Source organism: Oreochromis niloticus, unplaced genomic scaffold (genome assembly GCF_001858045.2).
Source record: "Oreochromis niloticus isolate F11D_XX unplaced genomic scaffold, O_niloticus_UMD_NMBU tig00001690_pilon, whole genome shotgun sequence".
NCBI lineage: Eukaryota > Metazoa > Chordata > Actinopteri > Cichliformes > Cichlidae > Oreochromis > Oreochromis niloticus.
Window position 1 is genome coordinate 67,501 of NW_020327453.1, and position 21,966 is coordinate 89,466.

The 21,966-nt window shown below is 38.3% G+C and overlaps 3 protein-coding genes across 4 annotated transcripts in view; all 3 read right to left on the reverse strand.

The window, feature by feature from the left end:
• LOC109203002 (uncharacterized) overlaps nt 1–4,226 on the reverse strand; it is a 9,546-nt gene extending 5,320 nt beyond the window's left edge. The window contains exon 1 of the mRNA XM_019362036.2: nt 3,976–4,226. The gene's annotated coding sequence lies outside the window, so the exon portion shown is untranslated. The remainder of the gene's footprint in view (nt 1–3,975) is intronic.
• Nucleotides 4,227–9,442: 5,216 nt separating this feature from the next.
• Nucleotides 9,443–11,217, reverse strand: LOC109203588 (signal-regulatory protein beta-2-like). 2 transcript variants are annotated; one of them, XM_019363198.2, is made up of 6 exons: nt 11,060–11,217; nt 10,631–10,960; nt 10,162–10,515; nt 9,904–10,035; nt 9,763–9,800; nt 9,443–9,671 (listed from the first exon to the last, which is right to left on the reverse strand). In XM_019363198.2, exons 1-6 carry the CDS (start codon nt 11,100–11,102, stop codon nt 9,540–9,542), a joined length of 1,029 nt encoding a protein of 342 aa, XP_019218743.1. In that variant the 5' UTR covers nt 11,103–11,217; the 3' UTR covers nt 9,443–9,539. The 2 variants fall into 2 exon arrangements, with proteins under 2 accessions (XP_019218743.1, XP_019218745.1); XM_019363200.2 differs by having other exon boundaries at nt 9,578–9,671; nt 9,909–10,035; nt 11,060–11,213.
• Nucleotides 11,218–18,817: 7,600 nt separating this feature from the next.
• LOC109203006 (uncharacterized) lies at nt 18,818–21,001 on the reverse strand. Its single transcript, XM_025904450.1, has 6 exons — nt 20,907–21,001; nt 20,434–20,754; nt 19,998–20,357; nt 19,569–19,682; nt 19,272–19,321; nt 18,818–19,181 (listed from the first exon to the last, which is right to left on the reverse strand). The coding sequence occupies exons 1-6, from the start codon at nt 20,947–20,949 to the stop codon at nt 19,065–19,067; spliced, it is 1,005 nt and encodes a 334-aa protein (XP_025760235.1). The 5' UTR covers nt 20,950–21,001; the 3' UTR covers nt 18,818–19,064.
• Between the last annotated feature and the right edge of the window lie 965 nt (nt 21,002–21,966).

The following is a 21,966-nucleotide window of genomic DNA, read 5'->3' on the forward strand; positions in this document are numbered from 1 at the left end:
ACAAGTGTGCTCCAAAGCTTCCTTTGCCTGTTAGACGTGGGAATGCTGCAGACCATCAGAGAGTGCACGGTACATCAAGCCCGCAGAACAGAGCCAGACTGGAATTTGGCAGTTCATGAACTTATGGCATTCATTTCAATCCTGTTTGTAAGAGCAATCATGTGTCCTGTTGGTGCCATTGTGGATTGCTGGTCAGAAAGTTTTCTGGTGCCACTAATCAAAGAGACAATGCCCCGAGATAGATTCATTTCAATTATGCAACACCTTCGATTTGATGACAGGGACACGCGGGCAGAACGGGTGAAAACAGACAAATTTGCAGCGATCTCCGACATCTGGACACGCTTCAACGAGAACTGTGCTAAGAGTTTCACTCCAGGGGAACACATGACCATAGATGAACAGCTGTTCCCTACCAAGGTTTGTTGTCCATTCACCCAGTATATTGCAACCAAGCCAGACAAATTTGGGATCAAGTTCTGGATGGCCACGGATTTGGACACCAAATATGTCTGCAGTGCATCTCCTTACTTGGGAAAGGACCCCAGTCGTCAGAAGGGAGAGAGGCTGGCAGAGAACGTGGTCATGAAACTGATGGAGCCGTTTTTGGATGATGGAAGAAATGTCACAACGGACAATTTCTTTACTTCACTGTCACTGTCGCACAGACTGCTGCAGCGCAAAACAACATTACTGGGCACGGTGAATAAAGTCCGGCGTGAACTTCCTCAACTTGCAAAAGATACTGCAAAGCGAGAGGTATTCTCCACTTCAGTGCTTAGAAGTGGCAGTGTGTCCTTGACAATTTATGCACCTAAAAAAAACAAGACTGTGTGTGTTCTAAGTTCCATGCACCAAGACGTGACGATCGGTGACGGCAGAAAGAGGAAACCCAACACGATAACAGACTACAACCACATGGAGGTATGTGAATGTGTGTACAATTTTACACCAGTGCTACAATGTTTTCTGATGTGTGCTATACAGGCCTATAGAAAAAAACATATACTCATGACTCTCTCGCTCTGCTTTTACAGTGTGGTGTAGACGTGTTGGACCAAATGGCACGGATGTATTCTGTAAGATCAGCAACACGCAGGTGGCCAGTAGCGGTTTTCTACAATATGCTGGACCTGGCGGCAGTGAATGCCTACATTTTGTACAAGGCATGTACAGGGTGGACAGGCAAAAGAAGATTGTTTCTGCGTCTTCTAGCTCAGCAACTTCGTAGCCGATTCATGCAGCACAAGGAAATCTTAGCACAGAGGCAGGCTGCTGCAGCTGCTGTGCCAGGGACTGTAAAGACAACACAGTGCCAGGTGCAAGAGAGCTGCAACAGGAATCGCAGCAGATTTACCTGTGCAACATGTAAGAAATTCACCTGTGCCAAATGCAGGGATGATGGACACTGGGTCTGCAAACGCTGTAAAGTTTGAAACACTTTGAAATAAAACAGACTTGTGTACCCATATATTGTGAATGTCTGTCTTTTGTATGTAGGTTGTAACACAGAGGTTTGGCCTGCCTTGGATCTGAGTAAACAAATGCCAATGTTGCACGCACACACACACACACACACACACACACACACACACACACACACACACACACACACACACACACAGCAAATCTGCATTTATTTGTCCCACAAGTGGAAAATCTGCATTGTCATTGCAAAAAAGTGGACAGAGCAAGGTATAGAAAGTGCACTATACAAACATTTTATATATATATATATATATATATATATATATATATATATATATATATATATATATATATATATGTGTGTGTGTGTGTGTATATATGATATAGATGTGTCTGTGTGTATAACTAGACTTTATGCATATTATATAAGGTGTGGCTATATAAATATATGTACAACTCTGTGTATATATGTTTATGGACAGGCATGCAGGCAGGTAAGGAAGGAAAGTAGCCTTGCAGGGAAGGAAAAACTTGAATCTCTCATGGTTAGGGGTTGGGGGAGGGTGTGTTTGCACAACAAAAGCAAGAGAACAATGGAGCTGACGACCTGTGAAAATCTCAGCGGGGTGCCAAGAGGTGTTAAGGTCGGGGGGAATTTACGCAAATTTGCGCAGGCCAGTAAATCTAGTAGTAGGGACTTGCACCAGGGAAAAAAGGCTCAGTAATTCTAGTGTCAAATAGTCCACAAAAATGCAGTTAGTGGGTTTAGGTTAACTGGTGACTCTATATTGACCATAGGTGTGAATGTGAGTGCAAATGGATATCTGACTCTCTGGGTTAGCCCTGTGAAAGACTGGCAACCTGTCCAGGGTGTACCCGGCCTCTATGGTTGCTGAAAAAAAGCTCCAGTCCCCTACAACCCTGATAAGTGAAAGAGAATGGATGGGTGGATATTTTAACTCATGTCATCATTAACATCCATTGGTATAAATTGAAGAACTCAGAGTTTTACAGTAAAGTTTGACTAGTTGCTAGATAATTTCACCAGTGTTTTGATTCCTAAGGCCCTTAAATTAACAGATCACATACATAACATGTAAAATCTGTTAACCTGTCATATGACCAATTCACTTAATTTGCATATATTCAATTCAGTTTTATTTATATAGCACCAAATCACAACAATACACAAATTAAATAATAGAGAAAAACCCAATAATCATATGACCCCATATGAGCAAGTACTTTGGCAACAGTGGGAAGGAAAAAAGGAAGGAAGGAAAGAAAAAAGCCATATCTAGACCCAGCGGTCTTAGTTAATTATAGGCCAATCTCTAACCTTCCTTTCATATAAAAAAAAAAATCTTGAAGATGTAGTTGTAAAACAGCTAACTGATCGTCTGCAGAGGAATGACTTATTTGAAGAGTTTCAGTCAGGTTTCAAAGCCCATTACAGTACAGAAACAGCTTTACAGTACAGGGTCACCTGATCCAACCCTAACTATATGCTTAAGCAAAAAGGAAAGCTTTAAGCCCAATCTTAAAAGTACAGATAGTGCTGTCTCCCAAATCCAAACTGGAAGCTGGTTCCACAGAAGAGGGGCCTTAAAAACTGAAGGCTCTCCCTCCCATTCTATTTTTAAATACTCTAGGAACAACAAGTAAGCCTGCAGTGCGAGAGCGAAGTGCTCTAATGGAGTGTTATGGTACTACAAGGTCATCAAGATAAAATGGGGCCTGATTATTCAAGACCTTGTACATGAGGAGCAGGATTGTGATTTCAATTCTGAATTTAACAGAGAGCCAATGAAGGGAAGCTAATATAGGTGAAATATGCTCTCTCTTTCTAGTCCTTGTCAGTACTCTGGCTCCAGTATCTTGGATTAACTGAATGATTGTGGTGCTGACTGCAGCCCTATAACCATCAGACGGCATCTGAAACTGAAGGGCTTCAAAAAACAAAAAACTTCTCCAAAGGCCTCGTCTCCTTGAACGTCAAAGAACTGATTGTTTGGACTTTGCAAGAGAGCACCAAACATGGGACACTGAAAGAAAGTTTTATTCTCTGATAAGAAACAATGTAACCTTGATGGTCCTGTTGGTTTCCAACGTTAGTGGCATGACAAGCAGATCCCACCCGAGATGTTTTCTACTTGCCATAGTGGAGGGGGCGCCATAATGGTCTGGGGTGCTTTTTCCTTCAGTGGAACAATGGGGCTTCAGGAGGTGCAGGGGTGCCAAATGGCTGCTGGCTATGTCCAGATGATGCAGAGAGCATCCCTCATGACTGAGGGCCCCCGTAGATGTGGTAATGAGCGGGTTTTTCAACAGGACAACACTACAATACACAACGCCCGCAGAACAAGGGACTTCTTCCAGGAGAATAACATCACCCCTTTTGGACCTGTGTGTTCCCCTGATCTAAATCCAATTGAGAACCTTTGGGAATGGATGGCAAGGGAAGTTTACAAAAATGGACCACAGTTCCAGACAGTAGATGCCCTTCGTGCGGCCATCTTCACCACTTGAAGAAATGTTCCCACTCACCTCATGGAAAAACTTGCATCTGTCACGGCTGCAGCAGCAGGCATGTGGAATTAATTAAAGGACCCAAGATGCGGACACTGCTGTGAAGTCAGTGAGCTTTATTGATGGAGGGTGACAACAAACAAAAGGCGGTGACAGCACGAACAGAACTAAGCAAACCTAAACTGGGAAAAACTAAGAGCCAACCTACAAACCTGAAACACGAGGAAACATGACAAGCAGGGAGAACTATACAGAGAAAACACAGACGAACCAGTAATGAGCACGAGAAAGCACACACTATAAATACACAGCGGGAAACGAGGGAACTACACACACAGGAGGAAGACACAGCTGAACCAAATGAGTATGACGAGATATGAAGCTACATGCACTGACATAAGACATGGACCTTCACAATAAAACAGGAAACATGATGTGGGAGTGGAGCAGAGGCAGGCGAGGGAGCGAGGGAACATGAGGGAGACTTGACACGCTGGGGAAACATGGAAAACATAACAGAATACAACACGAAGGGAACCACGGCACAGGAACTCACACCACAATAAAAACAGACACACAGGGAGACACAGAGGGCAGAGACATAAGGGGGAATCCAATAAACTAAACTGAACAACCCAGGAACCACAGAATAAAGAATGAACTAAAAACACAAAACTAAGAACACTGGGTCAAAATGACCCGGGACCATGACAACATAAAGCATGCCGCAACTTATTTTTGAAGTGATCAACAATAACGATGGAGCTACTCATTACTGAGTTCATGTTTGGAACTTTGATTTCTGCTTTGGTGGGGTTTATGGGTTTTTTTGGTCTTAACCTTTTGATCAGCTGCAAAACAGCCTGTTTCAGTTTTAGTGTTATTTTCAATAAATTGCATGCTCAAAAAAATGATTTGATTCACTCCCATTCTTGTTGCATGTTGAATCTCTTTTTGGAACCTTGTTAAAATCCAACCATGCAAAATATGCACACTTTTGATCAAGACTGTATCATGAATATGGATTTTAGTAATATATTTCATACATTTTGTGTGCTATTTATTGATTAAAAAATATTCTTCTTATTATGATCTTATTTAGGTCTTTCGGGGAGAAAGAAAATCACAGTGATGATGTATAAGTCTGAAAATCTCACTTCTGCATCAGATATGGCACAACAGACAGTTAAAACAACAGTCCTTCTAGTGCAGAGTTAAATGTGTTCTCATTCTTAGGATGTTAAATATTGCAGTCTTGTTAAAGGCAAAGGCAACTAACAAAGGGAAGATTTTAGTTATGCACAAATTCTTTGGCATCATTTTCACCTGAACTGAACTTTTCATGTTCACTCATGTTTATTGTGTTTTATTATTTTTATTTCTCACTGTTACACTCCAGCACTGCATACTATTTTGCTCACTATTACTTTTGTCTGCAGCTGTTCCAGACCTTGTGCTTACACAGAGTAGCACAGGTGACTGGAATCCCCTGCATAAATAGAAAATGTCTAGAGAATGTGCACAGGTGTACGAATCAGCCTTTTCTGGCACTATTCCTCACGTTTTGCCTCAGCACAGGTTTTAAATAATACAACACTTTAAGTTACCTAGTCAGCCATATTGGATAAATGGTTAAGGAAGTCATTACAAGTAGGGAAGTGTGGGGGTTAATTAGGCTGCAACCTGTCTGCTAACAAGTTACTAAACTCCGCCTATCAACACGCAAACACTGATACACACATAAAAATGAAAACAGATCCTGTTTTCAGCCCTAATCCTGATTAGGGCAAGTTTACCAAAAACAGAAAAAGTTTGGTATGTGTAACCAAAACAGTAACTAGGAAGACATTCACACCCTCTGCAGTCACAGTCCTGCTCTAATGCCTGTTATATTGTATGTCAGGAAAATGAAAGCACCTACATTAAAATCTGGCCCTAAAAAGCAGTGCACTATGCTTGAATCAAGTCATTACCAAATCACGTGTGTATGTTTCTGGCAGAAAAATCTATAGTAGCACAAAACCACAATCTCAGTTTTGGTCAAGCTAGAGATCTGTGTGTTACATGACACAGCCTCCCGTCTGAGACCACTTTCTGTTCTGCCACTTCACTGCTTACAACAATAGTAAAAAAAAAAAAATTTCTTCACATTAATAATGTGCACGATGATTTACACATAACAATATACCATAGGTAAGCATTTAAGACGTAAATGTCAAGTTTAAAAGGCGAACTTGAAAAGCTTTTTCTTAAAAAGTTGTTTTACTTTGCATATTCTGCCTTTTCTTAATGTCTGCACACAAAGACAACTAAACCTAAAGTCACAGTCATCGCTGACAAGCAAACAGTGCATGGAAACTTAAGCATTTCTGTGGTTGGACTTTCAAAGAAAGGTGTAAATACAAAGGGGCTTTTCTTCCTGTTTCACTCTATACTTCAGTTTCAGGAAGCTGCTCTTGTGTTTTTTTTTTCCATCCATTTGAGAAGTCTAGCAGATTGACACTATATAAAAGTAGAAATAATAACAGAACACATTTAAAAGAGTATTTCTACACTTTTCTATGTTTTTATAGCTGCTTCCAGAAGAGGGGAGGTGCTAATCAATTGTCCCTTCCTGTCCTTTGTGGTGACTTTTTAATGGCAAATTATTGACTATAGGTTTGAAACCTTGGTAAAGGTGTTCCTACGTGCCTCTCTTAGCACAGTGACGGATAAGTACTTTAATTTGAAAGATCAAATTAAGTATGTTTAGGTAAATATACATTTAAATACAGTTTTATGAATATTGCATACATGTAATATTTTATGAGAGATGTATAAAGTTGTAGACGCTTGGTGTTTGAAGGGAGCTTGCTGACGTCTTTGCTCACTTCATATCCTGTTAAAGCACACAGTGAGTTCTGTTCTGAGTAATCAGCTTCAGTAGTTGGTCAAGGGGTGGAGAAATGGCCCACCACAACTTTTGTTTGTCAGTATAGTTGTTGCTTGTGGCTTTGCTTGTTGTTCTCATCACTAAAACGCAGAAGGCCCTTTCAAAGTCCTTTGAGAGTATAAAGAAAGTTCTTTTCATATGAACAAATATTATTACACTCTTTTAAACAAAGACATTGTTTTAACAATATAAAATGCTGTCTATAGTTGTGGAAAGGCTTGGTAGACAAATATAGACCATTCTAGCAAAACCACTGCCTCTCTGCAAGTTTGTCTCACTCACTTTCTGCCTCCATTTGCATAAAACCAAAGACAAGAACCTGGTTAAACACAGATTTGTCTTATTTCATTAGCAATTGTAGTAATCCTTTCCCTGTTCTTTGTATGCTTTATAAAGGACTAAAAAAAAGTGTTAAGACTATTAAGATTTATGTAACATTTTTTTTTCCAGGTTGACTTTTCATAGAGAAATGACTGTTGATACCAAGTAAATTACTGGGTTTTGCTTTTGGGTTAGTTATGATTATAACACGTGTCTTGTTTTCATGTGATAACAGGCAGTCTGAAGATCTGGCTGACCCTTGGATCTCTTGGAGTGCATCGATGACTCATCTAGGTGGTGGTAGTGGGAGGTGATTGGTTGATTGCACAAAAGACTGAATGATTCAATGATGACTCCTTTTGACTCAGCAGATATGTCCTTGGACTGGAACAGATGGGTCAAATGTCACATAGCAATGCTTGGTCAGCAGTTGTTCATCCAGTGTACTTCCTCGTTCAGCTGGATGAGTACACTGTTTCCTTTATGGACCTTTGGGGTTCCAGTCCCATCCAAACAGGTGCCCACTGAACTAAATTCTATTGACATATTTTCACAACTATATTTAAGTATTAAAAAAAACTTCCTCATTAAAAATAAATAAATAAATAGAGGTGAGAGGTGAGACAAATGCCTCCCTGTCAAGTTGCCCATCCAGTCCATATGCTCTGGCTCAGACACTGAGGAAGTATCTCAACTGACAAAAGTCTGTCTAAGGCAGGGGTGTCAAACTCATTTTACAAATGTAGTTGTAAAAAACCTGATGTTTCTGGAGTATAAAATGAAAAAAAGAAACTTTTCTGTTTTTCACAAAGTTATACACTAAGGTTTATTAGAGACATAACATAATTCTGCATAATCTTTGAAAGTTGAAATTTTGTTGGTATTGAACAGCATAAATTAGGCTTTTGTGTCAGCAGTCATTTTTTTTTGGGGGGGGGAAACTAAATCAGCAGCTGACAACACTGTACTCAACAGTAGACAGCTGCATAATAAGCAAGCAAATAAGGCAGAAAATAGAGTTTTGATGCGAATCTGGTCTCGAAGCATAATGACAGATAGTCGTGGTGGAAGTAAAACAGACAAGTAGGAATTCATTACAATGTTTTTGTTAAATGTGAAGTGCAGTTTTGGTCTTCTTTTGCTGTTGGTTCAGTAAATTTTGGTCAGAGAGTGACAAAAACTTCAGTTTCTGACTCTTTGAGATGTCTGTTTTCAGCATCCAATGGCATATTTGTGTACATACTGTCGGGTGAGCAGGCTTTGCTGCTTTGTGTTTACATGTTTTTGCAGAAGCTGTTTACCTGCGCTTTATCGTTTATTGTTTTAGCAGTTTGGTGGTTGTTGAAATGCTTTTGTGAGTTTTAGCTGAGATTCTGATGTTTCACTAGTTACCACATGTCTATGTATGAAAACAGATCTGGGGATGCATCTGTTTTACTTTGTGTTGTATGAATGGCCATAAGGGGGCTTTTCAATAGGAAAAGCTATAAAACTTTTTAAAAAATACAGTTAAAAGTTCAAAAGTGATACTTGTGCTTGTTTTTGGTGATTATCAGATCAAGTTAAGAATTTGCCATTCAAAGACGCTTTCCTTATACTTTATTTTATGTAATATTCAACACTGAACTGTAAATTTAGTTTTTTCAAGAAGGCAAATTTTTTTCACTGTTTTCATAAAAGCCTTACTTTTATGCATTTTCTACTAGAGAAAACCTCCATGAGGTTTGAGGCCCCGAGAGGTTTGAAACCTTTTGTCCACCACAATGGAAAATAGTTGAAAATTAGAACGGGTATCACTTTAGCCAGCTTCTAATTTTATAAATTAAGGACTCAGCTTTGGAGTCTCCAGTGTCACTGAAATGCAGCCAGATGCTGCTCATTTTGCTTTTTTGCTTATATCTCCACTTTTTCCTGACACGCTTGCATTTGAATCTACTTCATCATCTCTGTGTACATGGGCTGTACCACTACACTTGCTGTCTTGTCTGCCCCCCTTCCTTCTCTCACATAATGTTGAGTCAAGTAATCACACAATTTTCCTCAATTAGACAATTTTAGACTTTAATTTTTGACTGTGTACATGTGGTTGACTGTCTAATATGCATGACTGTCTACCTTTTCTAAAACAATACCACAGAAATTGGAAAATAACAGAACATGATAACATTAAAATATATAATTTTATTATAATATGTTATTTATTATTTCAATAAATATAATATAACCGTATAGGTCTTTGTTTCAGAATTTAAATAAAAGCCACAATGATGCTTGACATGCATTTCACACAGTTTGTCATAAAAAATATAGTAAACCCTAATAACAGTAGTTACTCGACCGCAAAAGCACTGACATCAGTGTAGACTGTCTCCCCCTCTGCTGCTTTTTCACTCCTTTGTGGTAATTTGCCGCTTTTCCTGGTGATGTTTGGTGCAGAGTAAATCAATGGGTTCTCAACTGTCTGAGGAAATTAAATTAATTTAAATAAAAAACACACGCAAGAGTTTAATGTACCATTGACTTTATATTTTTCTTTATTAAATTTACCTTACCTGCTGACTCTGCTGATCACCACTCCCTGGTATGCCATCTGTTTGAAAGACAGAGAAATTTACTATGAAAGATGCTTTCCACATGGTTATAATTTGCACCAAAGCTGATGGATATACTAATGTGAGTATAACTTTTACTACCACACCAACAACTGGATGTTTTCTTCTTGATGGTATAAATCAGGAAGGCTATAACAATCAGACTTGTAGCCAAAGCAGCACATAATAGAAATAGAACTGTATTAGCCTTTTGCAAGTCCCACATGTTGAATCCTGGAAAAATAAAAGCACCCAGTAATAATTATTACTTTTAGTGACATTAAAAACTGGGGAAAAAAAACATTTACGCTGATGTTAAACTAGCCTATTCTAAATTAATATAGCATTCTTTAAATTTACCTTTAACGTCCAGTTTTATTCCATTTCCAAAAATTATATGTCCACATGTGGCCACAGCACAGTAGTACGACCCGGCATCAGAGGAGCTGACATTCTTGGAGAAGCTGTAGACACATTTCTTTGTGGAGGAAGCCTCTGGAGTCCTCTCACATTCATCACTGTTTCCATCAGCATAAATTAAGTTGGGGTGAGAGTTATCAGATCTAGTGCTGAACCAAAACACACTGTCATTTCCAGGACATGCATTGTTCTCTGTGTTAGAGAGGACTGAACACTGCAGAGTCACTGGGTTTCCCGGATGGAGGGGACCAGATTGAGTCATCTGAATGATGTCAGTGATAGCTGGTTCTGGCCCTTAGAAAATAAGTAACTGTTAATGTAAATATATAAATCAATAAATTAATGTTTTACTCATTTTAGTTCAATATTGATTTGTAAACATGGGTAAGACATAATCGGTTCTGTTTACCTTTAATTTTTAAAAATGTTGCATTTAAAAATTCCATGTTCAGTTGGTCTACTTTTATGCAGTAATAAAGACCAGTGTCACTTAGCCTAGTTTGACTTATTTCCAGAATAAAGGTTCCAGGTTCTTGCTTTGCTGTAATGTGAGGAGTGGTGTTAACACCATCATAATCAAAGGCAAATGTTCCTCCCAAGAATTCAGGCCAGCTTCCAGAAACAATCCTGATCCAATACAAGGTTGCTTCATATTCAGATGTCGGGCGCGCACATGTCAGGGTCACATTTTCTCCAACACCAATAGTCTTCGTTCCAAAAAACACATAATCAGTGCATCCTGAAATTCAAATTAAGCAGAGCAGTTAGATATAGAGTTCTATATTCCAGATGTTAAATTGGAGAAATATATATGGAAAAAAGCCGACTCTAAACTTACGACCAGCTCTGAAGCCCAGCAGCATATAAAATACGATCAGCATTTTCTGATGGATTTACTTGTGACTCATTTACCTTTAGGCATACTAAGATGATGCTCCTTAATATAATCACATCAAGTGGGAGGGAACAATTTCAGAAGAATGTGATTGGCTGTTTGTTATGTTGGTGCTCCGTTCTACTACCACAATGGAAATAATATCAATCATCTTTCCAGCCTAAACAACCGAAACAACACCAAGAGCACAGTTTTGTTTTACAGTGGGTTTCTTTAACACACAGAAAGTAAACAAAAGAGGCGTTACGGTAAACCAAAACACTCTCACAAAAACACCTTTAAATTTCCATAATTGTCTTTATGCTAACTAATATGGTTATGCTGCTTATACATCATACAAACAACACATTTATCAACTCCAATAACATAAATTGGGTGACAATATTCTAAACTTCTAACCATTAACATATAGTTGTGGTAAGGATTAGGGTTAAGCTTAGAATACTCAAGGTTACAGAAAGACTCTAATGGCAATCTAACGATTAGACACATATCTGCTGATAGGTGATTCCAGCAATTTAGTGATAACAGATAATAAAAACATCTCTAAATATTTAATTACTCCAAAATATAGATTCCATATTTTCCATAATGCATCTCAAACATTGTCATATGCTGGCTGTGTGGAAGCAGGAAATTGGACCCAAACGCGGGATTTCAGAGGCAAGGTGTGAACTCAGTCGACTTTACTGCTGTATTCTCATAATACATTTAATCAAAAAGCAAGGAAACACAAAGGAATACATGGAACACACAAACAGACAAAAGGTAAACGAAGACATGACCAGTGTTGGGCAAGTTACTTTGAAAAAGTAATTAATTATAGTTACTAGTTACTTCTTCAAAAAAGTAACTGAGTTAGTAACTGAGTTACAAGATTCTAAAAGTAATTAATTACTTGAAAAGTAACCATTGCATTACTTTAAAAAAAAATGTTTAACCCTCTGGGGTCCAGGGTATAATTGGCCATTTTTAACTACTTTTGATGTTCCTCTACATTTCACCTTTAAAAACTATTTACTTGTTTGGTATCATTCTTTTCAGCACAACCTCACGTCTCTGAATTTACAGTTATGTTTTCATTTTGACGTAATGTATTAACACAACTGATCTAAAATCAGACAAAAAACATAAAATTCGAGTAGAAAAAAGTTATATTTTTTACTGTAACAACCACAAACATGTTTAATGAATCATATTTCATAACTTTAAATGCAAATATAAATTGTCAATTTTAAAATAATATGCACAAGTTTTGCAAACAACAAAGTTATTTGCATCCATTTACCTTTTACCCATTTTTTTTATAACCAATTCAAACTATTTACATAACAATCAGGTGTTGTGCATTCAATAAGATGCCACACAAATTATTTGTGCCACTTCAATCATTTCTGTCCACTATAAAAGAGAACATCACAGCCTGATACCTGTAGGTCTGACAGCAGCAGGTGTATCACTCCTGTTTCTACCTGGAGACAGCAGTCACCTCATTGTTCTGACACACAACACAAAACTATCCACAACACTACACACCAACTACACAAGACAACACATTAACTACACACCCCAAACACGCTAAATGTGAAAACTCTCACATCTCAAAACTCGATCTCTCTCTTTTTCTGCTGTCTTTCTCTCTCTCTCTCTCTCGCCGTCACTCCTAAGCCCCTCTTCCTAAAGAACCAAATCTCATGTTGCCATATCAGTTTTTGATTGGTCGACATGGTGCATTTTTCCACCAACACGAAAGGGCTGGTTTTTTTGGGGGGTTTTTTGCTCATAAGCAGAGAGTGCTTGCTAGCGCTGTCCTTAGACAGTAAACGTGATGAAACTATTCAGGAAAAAAACACCGCGTATATATTGTTTATCATGACTCTGGTTTTACGTGGCCTATCAACACAATTAAAAACTGGTATATATCACCTTGTTGCTTTGTCATCTTGAAGTGGTCATGTGATTGGGTTACCACGACTACTTTATTCTTCCTCAGTCAAACAGTAGCACTCATGCGATTGTTTTGCCCCCCTGAGCTCCAGGTGTTGTGCCAGAAAGTGATTGCCGCCCACGGGAGCGCGCGGAGCTGCTTAAAGCTGTAGCGCCCAGATTACTTACAGCTACTTCCGTGCAACTGATATAAGATGCTGTAAGCTGAAGACAGCTTCAACCGTCTGTTTGTTGAAAAATAGTAACGCGACTGCATCGCATTTTCTTGTTAGTAACGGTAATGGCATTGTAACGATAGAAATAGTAATTAGTTAGATTACTCGTTACTGGAAAAAGTAAGGCTGTTACTTGTAACACCGTTATTCCCATCACTGGACATGACTGATTTCACAGTGAGACAAAAAATGAAAAAACACGGGGAGGAGACTAAATGGAAAGATAATATGCACACAAATAGACTAAATGCAAGGGAATCGACACAGGATTAAGCAAGACACGGTGTGACACAAACTTAACTAAACACAAGGCACATCAAACGGGGTACTGGCAAAATAAGATGGAACGTACAGAGATGCAAGCTCGACAAACAGACAGAGAGGAAAACAAACATGTTACAGTATTGTTTCAATTGTTCAGGCTGTTGTCAAACTGATCACAATCACAATAACAAAAGTAAATTTTGGTTTTAGATACTTTTATATCCTAAATTTGGTCACTCCAGCATGTTTGTAGGTTGCTAGGGAACATGATGATATCTTACTGTCATGGCTACTAGACAGACTCAAGTGCAGACAGAGTTCTTTGCACACAAAAGAAGACAGTTTATTTACAATATGGAACACCTCAGTGCTATATATGTACAGTGAGTTGGGAGGGGGTCCAGGGCTCCAGGGAGAAGGGGTAATCCACACACATGCTTCCACATCAGCTCAGTCACCGCCACAGTTCCTCCATGCACACTCACTCCTCCTCAGCCGCAGTCGCTCCAAACCTCCACTTACGCCGCCACACAAAGAAAAGGTCCGTAATCTGGCCCAGGAGGGGGATATCTACGCACAGAATACAGTAGTTAGTACCACGGGCGAATTCACACGGGGAGAGCTTTGAAGAAGCTGAGAGCACGAACTCAGGAGACTCAATGTTCCAGTGCTGAGCTGCTCTGTGCCACTGACTTAAATAGTAGCTGGGAATTCAGCCAGATCAGCAGCAGGTGGTGACAATCACACAGGTGCGTGGGCCAAGAGCAAGGGCCCGTAATGAGCTCTGCCCAGGCAGAGAGGAGTGAGGGAGAGGGGAAAAAAGAAAACAAAACCTGTAGCCAGTGTGAGCCAGCCAGAGAGACATGGGGACCATGACAGATACTATCTATAAAAAGGCCTTTCAGGAGCCTACGATGTATCAGTTTATTTACTGAACTCCCCGTGGTCTAGGAGTAGTAGGTGGCTAAGAAATAAACACACATACTGAGATGACAATATTTAAGAACTCTAAGATTGAAATGTTTTGCAGTATTTTTCCTCCTATCATTTTGTCTATTATACTGGATTTATATGTATATATATATATATATATATATATATATATACATATGTATATATACGTATATGTATACATATATATATATATATATATATATATATATATTGCCACAACGTTTCTGTCAAGTTTGTGTGCCTGGGGCATTGCAGCACCTTTACTGCTGGTGTGTGCGAGATCATTGTCCTGTAGGCTGTCTCACTTCAAACTTTACACTATAATACTTTGGTATTAAGAGAATTTCATGGTTGACTAAATGACGGAAAGGCAATGAAGCTTGTGACTGCAAAAACAGCCCAATTCATCCATTTTACCATCATACTTGAAAGTTTGGTATGAGGTACTTTCAAACAAACCATATTTGTTTAGTGTTTTAATAACTGAGCTACCACAAAAATCTATATCCAGACTGATGTCTGCAGAGTGTGAGATATAGCTCTTTTTTTGTGGGGGGGGGGGGGGGGGGGGGGGGGGGTTGCACAATTTCTCTGGGTATTGCAGAGCCTGGAGTAGCAATTTTTAATATGACTGTCTCAGTGTCTGTAGGATGGGAAATTAGAGCAAATAATTTGTGTAATACATTTTAAAGATCCCACCTTTTGCCACAACTATGCATAAAGATTTGAATTTAGGTCATAGAGTGTATACAAAACATCAATAAAGCTCTGATCCAGAAAATTAAAGCTAATGCACGAGTACCTTAGACCCAAAATATTTCCTATGACAATCTGGGGGTGACTCAACGTTTTTATGCTGAGTTGATGACTAGATTCAACTGTTTCAAGTCTTATTGTGTCAATGTTCTGGGCCATTTGATCCAGCCTTTTGAGTTTATGGCGCTTTTATGTGTGTTGTAATACCCACTGTAAAACAAAACTGTGCTCTTGATGTTCTTTCGGTTGGTTTTCTATTTTTTGAGTATTGAGTTCTCTCTATTGTTTAGTTATATTTCCGTTTCCCTGGTGTCTTGTCGAGATGTCTCGTCTCCCCTTCCTGTGTCATTCCATGTCTCCCCTGTCGGTCATGTTTATTCCATAATTCCCCAGCCCATCATGTCTCTCTCTCTTGTGCTCTCTTGTCCTTTCTCTCTCGTGGTCCCTTGCTCCCTCTCCCATCTGCATTTCCTCCTGTGTCAAGCTCATGTGTCAGTCTACGTCTCTGTGTTTCCTGTTTTATTTTAATAGTGTCGTGGTCCATGTTCAGTATGTTCAGTTCCCCTGTGGCGTCACGTCCATTTGTATCAGTTTTGTTCCCCATGTGTTTCCACTTCCTTCACTGTCCTTCTATGCATTTAAGTCTTCTGTTTTCCTTGGTTCGTTCGCAGGTCGTCTGTTCGTCTCCCCCATGTTCTCGGTCCGTAGTTTTTCCATGTTCCCTGTGCTTTGCTGTTAGTTTAATTTTTCCCAGTTTAGAGTCAGCCTTTGGTTTTGGTCTCTCCTATTTTGTATCTTTGTGTTTCACCTTAAAAAACGGCTCGTCTTTTGTTAAATATGATTTCTGTCTTCAGCGTTTGGGTCCTCTTAAATAAACCCTTTGACATACTGAATGCAATCTGATGTAGCTTCTGATCCCTATTACAGTCAAAAATAACAAAAAGGAAATGGTGCTTTAGGGTCTGGTTACTTTGTAATTGACATGTTATAATCATATGGGTTTCCAGTATCCTTTGGTTTTTCTGCCAGCTCCACCACTCACTTATCGTATCTGGTTGCATCAACATGGTAACACCTAAGACACTTCATAAATTCACAACAAGACTTCACAAAACAATTGCTGATCTTACGCTGCGTTTTCCATCTTTTAAATACAGTCTATGTCGGAGCTTAGCTTAACACAAGCAGAATTTTTTTTTAAAAAGTGTGTACCCAAGTGTGTTTTAGTACCCACTCCACCAGTACCTTTTATATATGTCTAAGATAGTCACTAATAAAGTCAAATAAATCAGTGCAATTTTGGTACAATGCACTAGCATACATCCAGCTGACATTAGACTAGGCTTATGGTTAGGAAATGTAGCGATGTGCTCAGCAAATATGCTAAAAATGTTGCTTTTAGAGACAACATGGAGAAAATGCTGCGAGTGTAGGACTCAACACAATGACCGTATCAAAGACAGACAATGTGGCTCCAACGTGATTCCTCCCACTGTACAAAAATGAAGCTCTGTTTATCAGGGCTACAGTGTTTTGCATGTTTGGAGCCTGAGTTGCACAGTAGTGACTCTGGGGTGGAGTTGGTGCTCCTTTGAACTCCACCCACTCACCCACTGGAGGTGACTGGGAACACGCCCCGCTGCACTTTTTACAGCTTTTAACAGTTGCTACAGTTTTAACAATGTCCGCTGGTGGTTTTACAGCAACTGACTATTAAACTAATGTAAATGCAGCCACATCACTGCTTTTAAGAAGCAGCACATCTCACATCATTCTGTAGCTTCTACTTATTAATTCATTAGCTAGAATAGCCATTAGCATCTAGCTAGTGCTACACTATGTTAGAGGCTTTTTAGCAATTCTACACACCTGTGTTGCTGTCATAGTTAATATGTTTGAATAATAATCCCTTATTAGTTTTTGTTATTTTCAATTTAGATAAAGCGATTACATCAAGCATTACACATTACACAGGTCTATAGTGTTGTAATTATCACAACTGTCTGGAAATTAAATGTTGTCCTTTGACACTTTACCATATGAATGAGGATATAGACATATAGATGATAGAAAACAAGCTTATTCAGTTTGACAGTTTAACATCCATCACACACTCACAGAGCTCTCTCCTGCCTGGTAGCATGAAGATAGAAAGGTTTAAATAGAATGTTTTATAGGAATGTAATTTGTCCTTTTATTTAACAGCAGATTTTCCCCCAGACCCTGGGGAAAAATGACTGAAGAAGACCATCACAGCCAGGCTGGGTCTGGTTACCTGGGTCCAGAAATTTGGAAAAAATTCCTCCCCTTCTGTCATCACTGCTGTCCTGTGCCATATGTTCATTGCCCCACTGAGGCCATGAACACACTAATACATTTTTTCGTTTGAAAGTGCATCTTTTTCTCTCCGTTTTGGCCTTTCGTCCACACCACGTTTTTGGTCAAGGAAAACTGAGCTTTTTGAAAATGCTCTCCAAAGTGGATAAATCTGAAAACACTGTTTTCGTATCGCAGTGTGGACAGCAAAAACGGAGGCTTTTGGAAACGATTGCGAATTTTAGTCATTTGATGCAGTCACGTGACCAATTCTACTAAGATGGAAGATGGCAATGTACAGCAGTTGTTTTGTTTGCTCTCAATTTTGACAGGCCTATCAAACATTATTATCAGTTTGTACATGCTCCTGATAGCTCCAGATAAAACTCGGCACTTTTCCTCGACATTTTGCCGCAAGCCGGAAAGTTAATAAATGGCAGACAGAAATGACGCAGGTCGAATGGTCTTACATTTTACGCATGCGCAGTACGGGAATGTAGCATGCGTGTGGATGAAAGCGATTGAAAACGATAGTGTGGACACTCACATTTTTAGGCGTTTTTTTTTTAGATGAAAAATGCCGATTTATCCGGATTTGTGTAGACGTAGCCTGAGGTAGACATGTTGTGAGAAACATCATCAGCAGGAAAAACAACAGTACTCAAAAACTTTACCAGCAGCTCTTTCTGAGCTCCCAATGAGGGAAATATTCTTTGGACCTCCAGTTTAGGCAGATAAAGACAGATAAACCCAGCACTTTTTGAACAGTACAATAGCAAACTTTATGTAGCGTTAGGAGCACTGCACAGAGGCTCTGGCCTTTTATATGATGATGTTGTATTCAGTCTTGCAAAAAATTAAAAAAGCACTATAATTAAAAGCTGGTTACTCTGATAGGAATGCCTCTCAATTAACCTATGGCAAATAACACACACTATCACACACTATTAGCAAAATCCATTTACACTCACATTCATACTTATGGGCAATTTATAATCACTGATTTATCCCACTAAGTGCATGTCTTTTGGACTGCAGGAGGAAGCTATAGTACCCATGTATACATGGGGAGAACAAGGTCTATCTGTCTATCAGATCATAGATTATCCCCAACACTCCATTTGACCCATCTATTGCTGAGCTCTTTCACATGTTAAGGTCTCTAAGCTGTACTGTCGTTTTTTTTTCCTTTTTCCTGTTTACTCATTGAAAATAAAGTTCTTGGCCATATGATGTTTTCTTTATTGCAAAAAGCACAACAAATAGTTAATACAGTTAAAAATCAAGGATGTAATACAACACAAGTATGTTTTAAGCTATGAGAGCCCTGAAACATTGTCAGTGATGGTGTCTGTTGACTGTAAATATTAATTAAGATTTAACAAAGACACACAAGAACAAAGAAAAGACCAAAGAGTCCCAAATACAGCATGTTTAACAAGGAAAGAATCTGGATCAATTTAAATTTGAGGAGATGCTTAAAATTATCATTGACATCAGCATTTAACTTGAGAGTAGACACTGTCTTCAGCACACTCTCTCTTCTTTCTTCCTCTCGTTTTTCTTTCAGAGAAATTCAGCGCAGCGTAGTTTAGTTCTTCATCAACTACGGTCTGTGTAGTAATTAAAAATGTTATCTATGTAGCTATATAGATATTTCCTGACGTATTTGAAGTGAATAATGATGAATTTTCATCACTTACTGGTTGGTGTGAGGTGTCAGTTTGTTCATTTGATATAGCATTTTCTTTTCCTAAGAACAAGTTAAATTATAAAGACAAACATTAAATATTTTCAGAACTTAATATTGATTGATTAATGAAGGCTACAAAAGAATCATTATGAAGGCCTCAATATTGCAAGAATTATTTATGATGTAGTAGTTCTTGTAATAGGATTATCTATATATATAATAAATACATATTTTGTATTTCTATCATTTAAATATAACTGAAATACATTTAGCCTTTCAAATATTTGTAGTTTCTTACATTTCTTACCTTTAAATTGTTTACCTGTTCGGTTGCACATGAGAAAAACATTTCCAATGACAGAAATGCCCAAACAAACAATTAATACTGCCAGGTGAATAAATGCTGACTTTGTGGATGACTCTGCAAAAGAACAAAGAAAATGAATTCTGAAAAAAAAAAACATTATCAGTGCTGATATTATTTCTTGTATAACTAAAGAATTGGACAGCAATGTCACCTAATAACAAATAAAATTACTAATAATATTGATTGATTGTTTAAAACTGAAATATGACATTTTTCTAATTAATTTATAAATAATAATAATAATTTTATTTATAAAGCACTTTCAAACAAAGTGCTGTACAGCTATTTGAAAATAAAGAGATAAATAAATAAAAGTGATACATAGCAATACAAGTTAAAAACATAATAAAAGTTAAATCATAAACTTACCTTGAATATCCAGTTTAGTTCCATTTCCAAATAATATCTCCCTGCATGTGGCCACAGCACAGTAGTAAGTCCCAACATCAGAGGAGCTGACCTTCTTAGAGAAGTGATAAACACATGTCTTCTGATGGTCAGATCTTTTCTCACATATATTACTTCTATTTCTGTCAGTGTAGATGATGTTTGGAAGAGATTTATCTGATCCAGCTCTGAACCAGAGGATATCAGGACCTCCTGGACATGTCTTATTGTCAGAGTCAGAGAAGACTGAACACTGGAGCGTCATTGTGTCTCCTGGACGGACTGGACTTGATTCCGTCAGCAACTGACTGAGTGCATAGCTTGATGTCCTCTGAGTGTTTCCTGTGTAATACAAATCACATTTTTCCAACACGCATAGAAAAATGTAAACATTTGTAAAAGTAGATTGGCTTATTACCTGTAACTATCAAATATATTCCACTCCATGTACTTGCAGCCCATTCTGTGTTTACACAATGATAGTGTCCTTCATCCTCTTGAACTGTCTCCAAAATGGTCAGGCTGCTAAAATTTGCATCATTATTTATCCGAAATCTTAAGCTTGAAAATCCAGGACCAAAATCAGCTGTAGACTTAATCAGAGTAACTATTAATTTAAGAGTATCCCCGACGCTCTGCTTGTACCATTTGATTCCCCTAATGCTGAGCTCTTTGGGAATAGCACATGTCAAGGTTGCTGGTTCACCAAGATGAACAGTTTCAACTCGAACCAGAGAATCTGAATTAAGAGAAAACAGAAAAAAAACAGAAAACAGAAAAATTTAACTTTTTTTGCTGTGGTAACTTTCCATTGTAAAACTATTTTAGTCCGTGCTAATGTATTTGACATTTAAATTCTTAACTGAGACAAAAATTTTTTAAAGCACTTACATCCTTGGTGAAGACAAAATAATGTAATCCACAGGACAAGCATTTTGACAGTGTTTCTTGTTGGGGACCTTACTGGTATTTTAGTGAGTGAAGGCGGTGAGATGTATTCAGATGACAAAATGTATCTGATTGGCTAAGAGAATAGATTCAAACGTACACTTAAAGTACCTCCTCCTGCGCTTTGTAAAACCACCTCACTTTCATGTCCTATTGCAATTGTCCAGATTGTTCAGTTTTTACTTTTGACTACTTTTGAATGCTGATTATTTGATGTTTATTCTTGTTCTTGGATCTTATGCAAAAAATACCTCAAACATTTCACACTCTGCATTTCAGAGGAAATGTGCAGGTTGGGTATTTTATAGTCCAGAGGTCATGACACCTGTACTGAAGAGCAGGGTGAACCAATGTTTCTTGGCCTAAGGAGATGGTTTAAACTCCTATAAAAAATGATAACAAATTGGTAATTTTTGTAGCGAATTTAATCAGCATTAATGAGATATGTCAAGAGAAGTCTCACTCGATAACCCCACGGTGGAGCTAGAGGTAAATCCAGAATGATGCTGAGCATAGGCTACAAGATTTTAGCAATATTTTCCTTTCTAAATTAAAATATGCATGTTTTCTTTGCATCAGCTGGCTTGAAAAAACCTATGAACCCAATAATGGGTATTATAATGGGATAATATCAACTCTTTATTGGTCAAGACAGCCTTTTTTCCTGACCTATTAAAAACATCCCATCTATTTCAGGAACTGAGATGATGAACAGATGATGCAGACCAATGAAAGATATTTAAAAAAAATATTTCAACTCATAGAGAGAAAGAGAAATATTAAAATAGTAAATATGTATCAGTAAATCCCAATTTTTCACTCAGTGTATTGTCAATACCTTCTGTTCATTGTCAGTAAGACAAGAAAGTGTCTTACTGAATCCCAGATTCATCCCAGATGAATACCGGATCCCAGAACCACCTCTGCTGTCTCCGTATGATGGAGAAAGGTTCTAGGATTGAGTTCTGATACGCTTTGGGAGCTCTTTTCAGCTCCCTATATC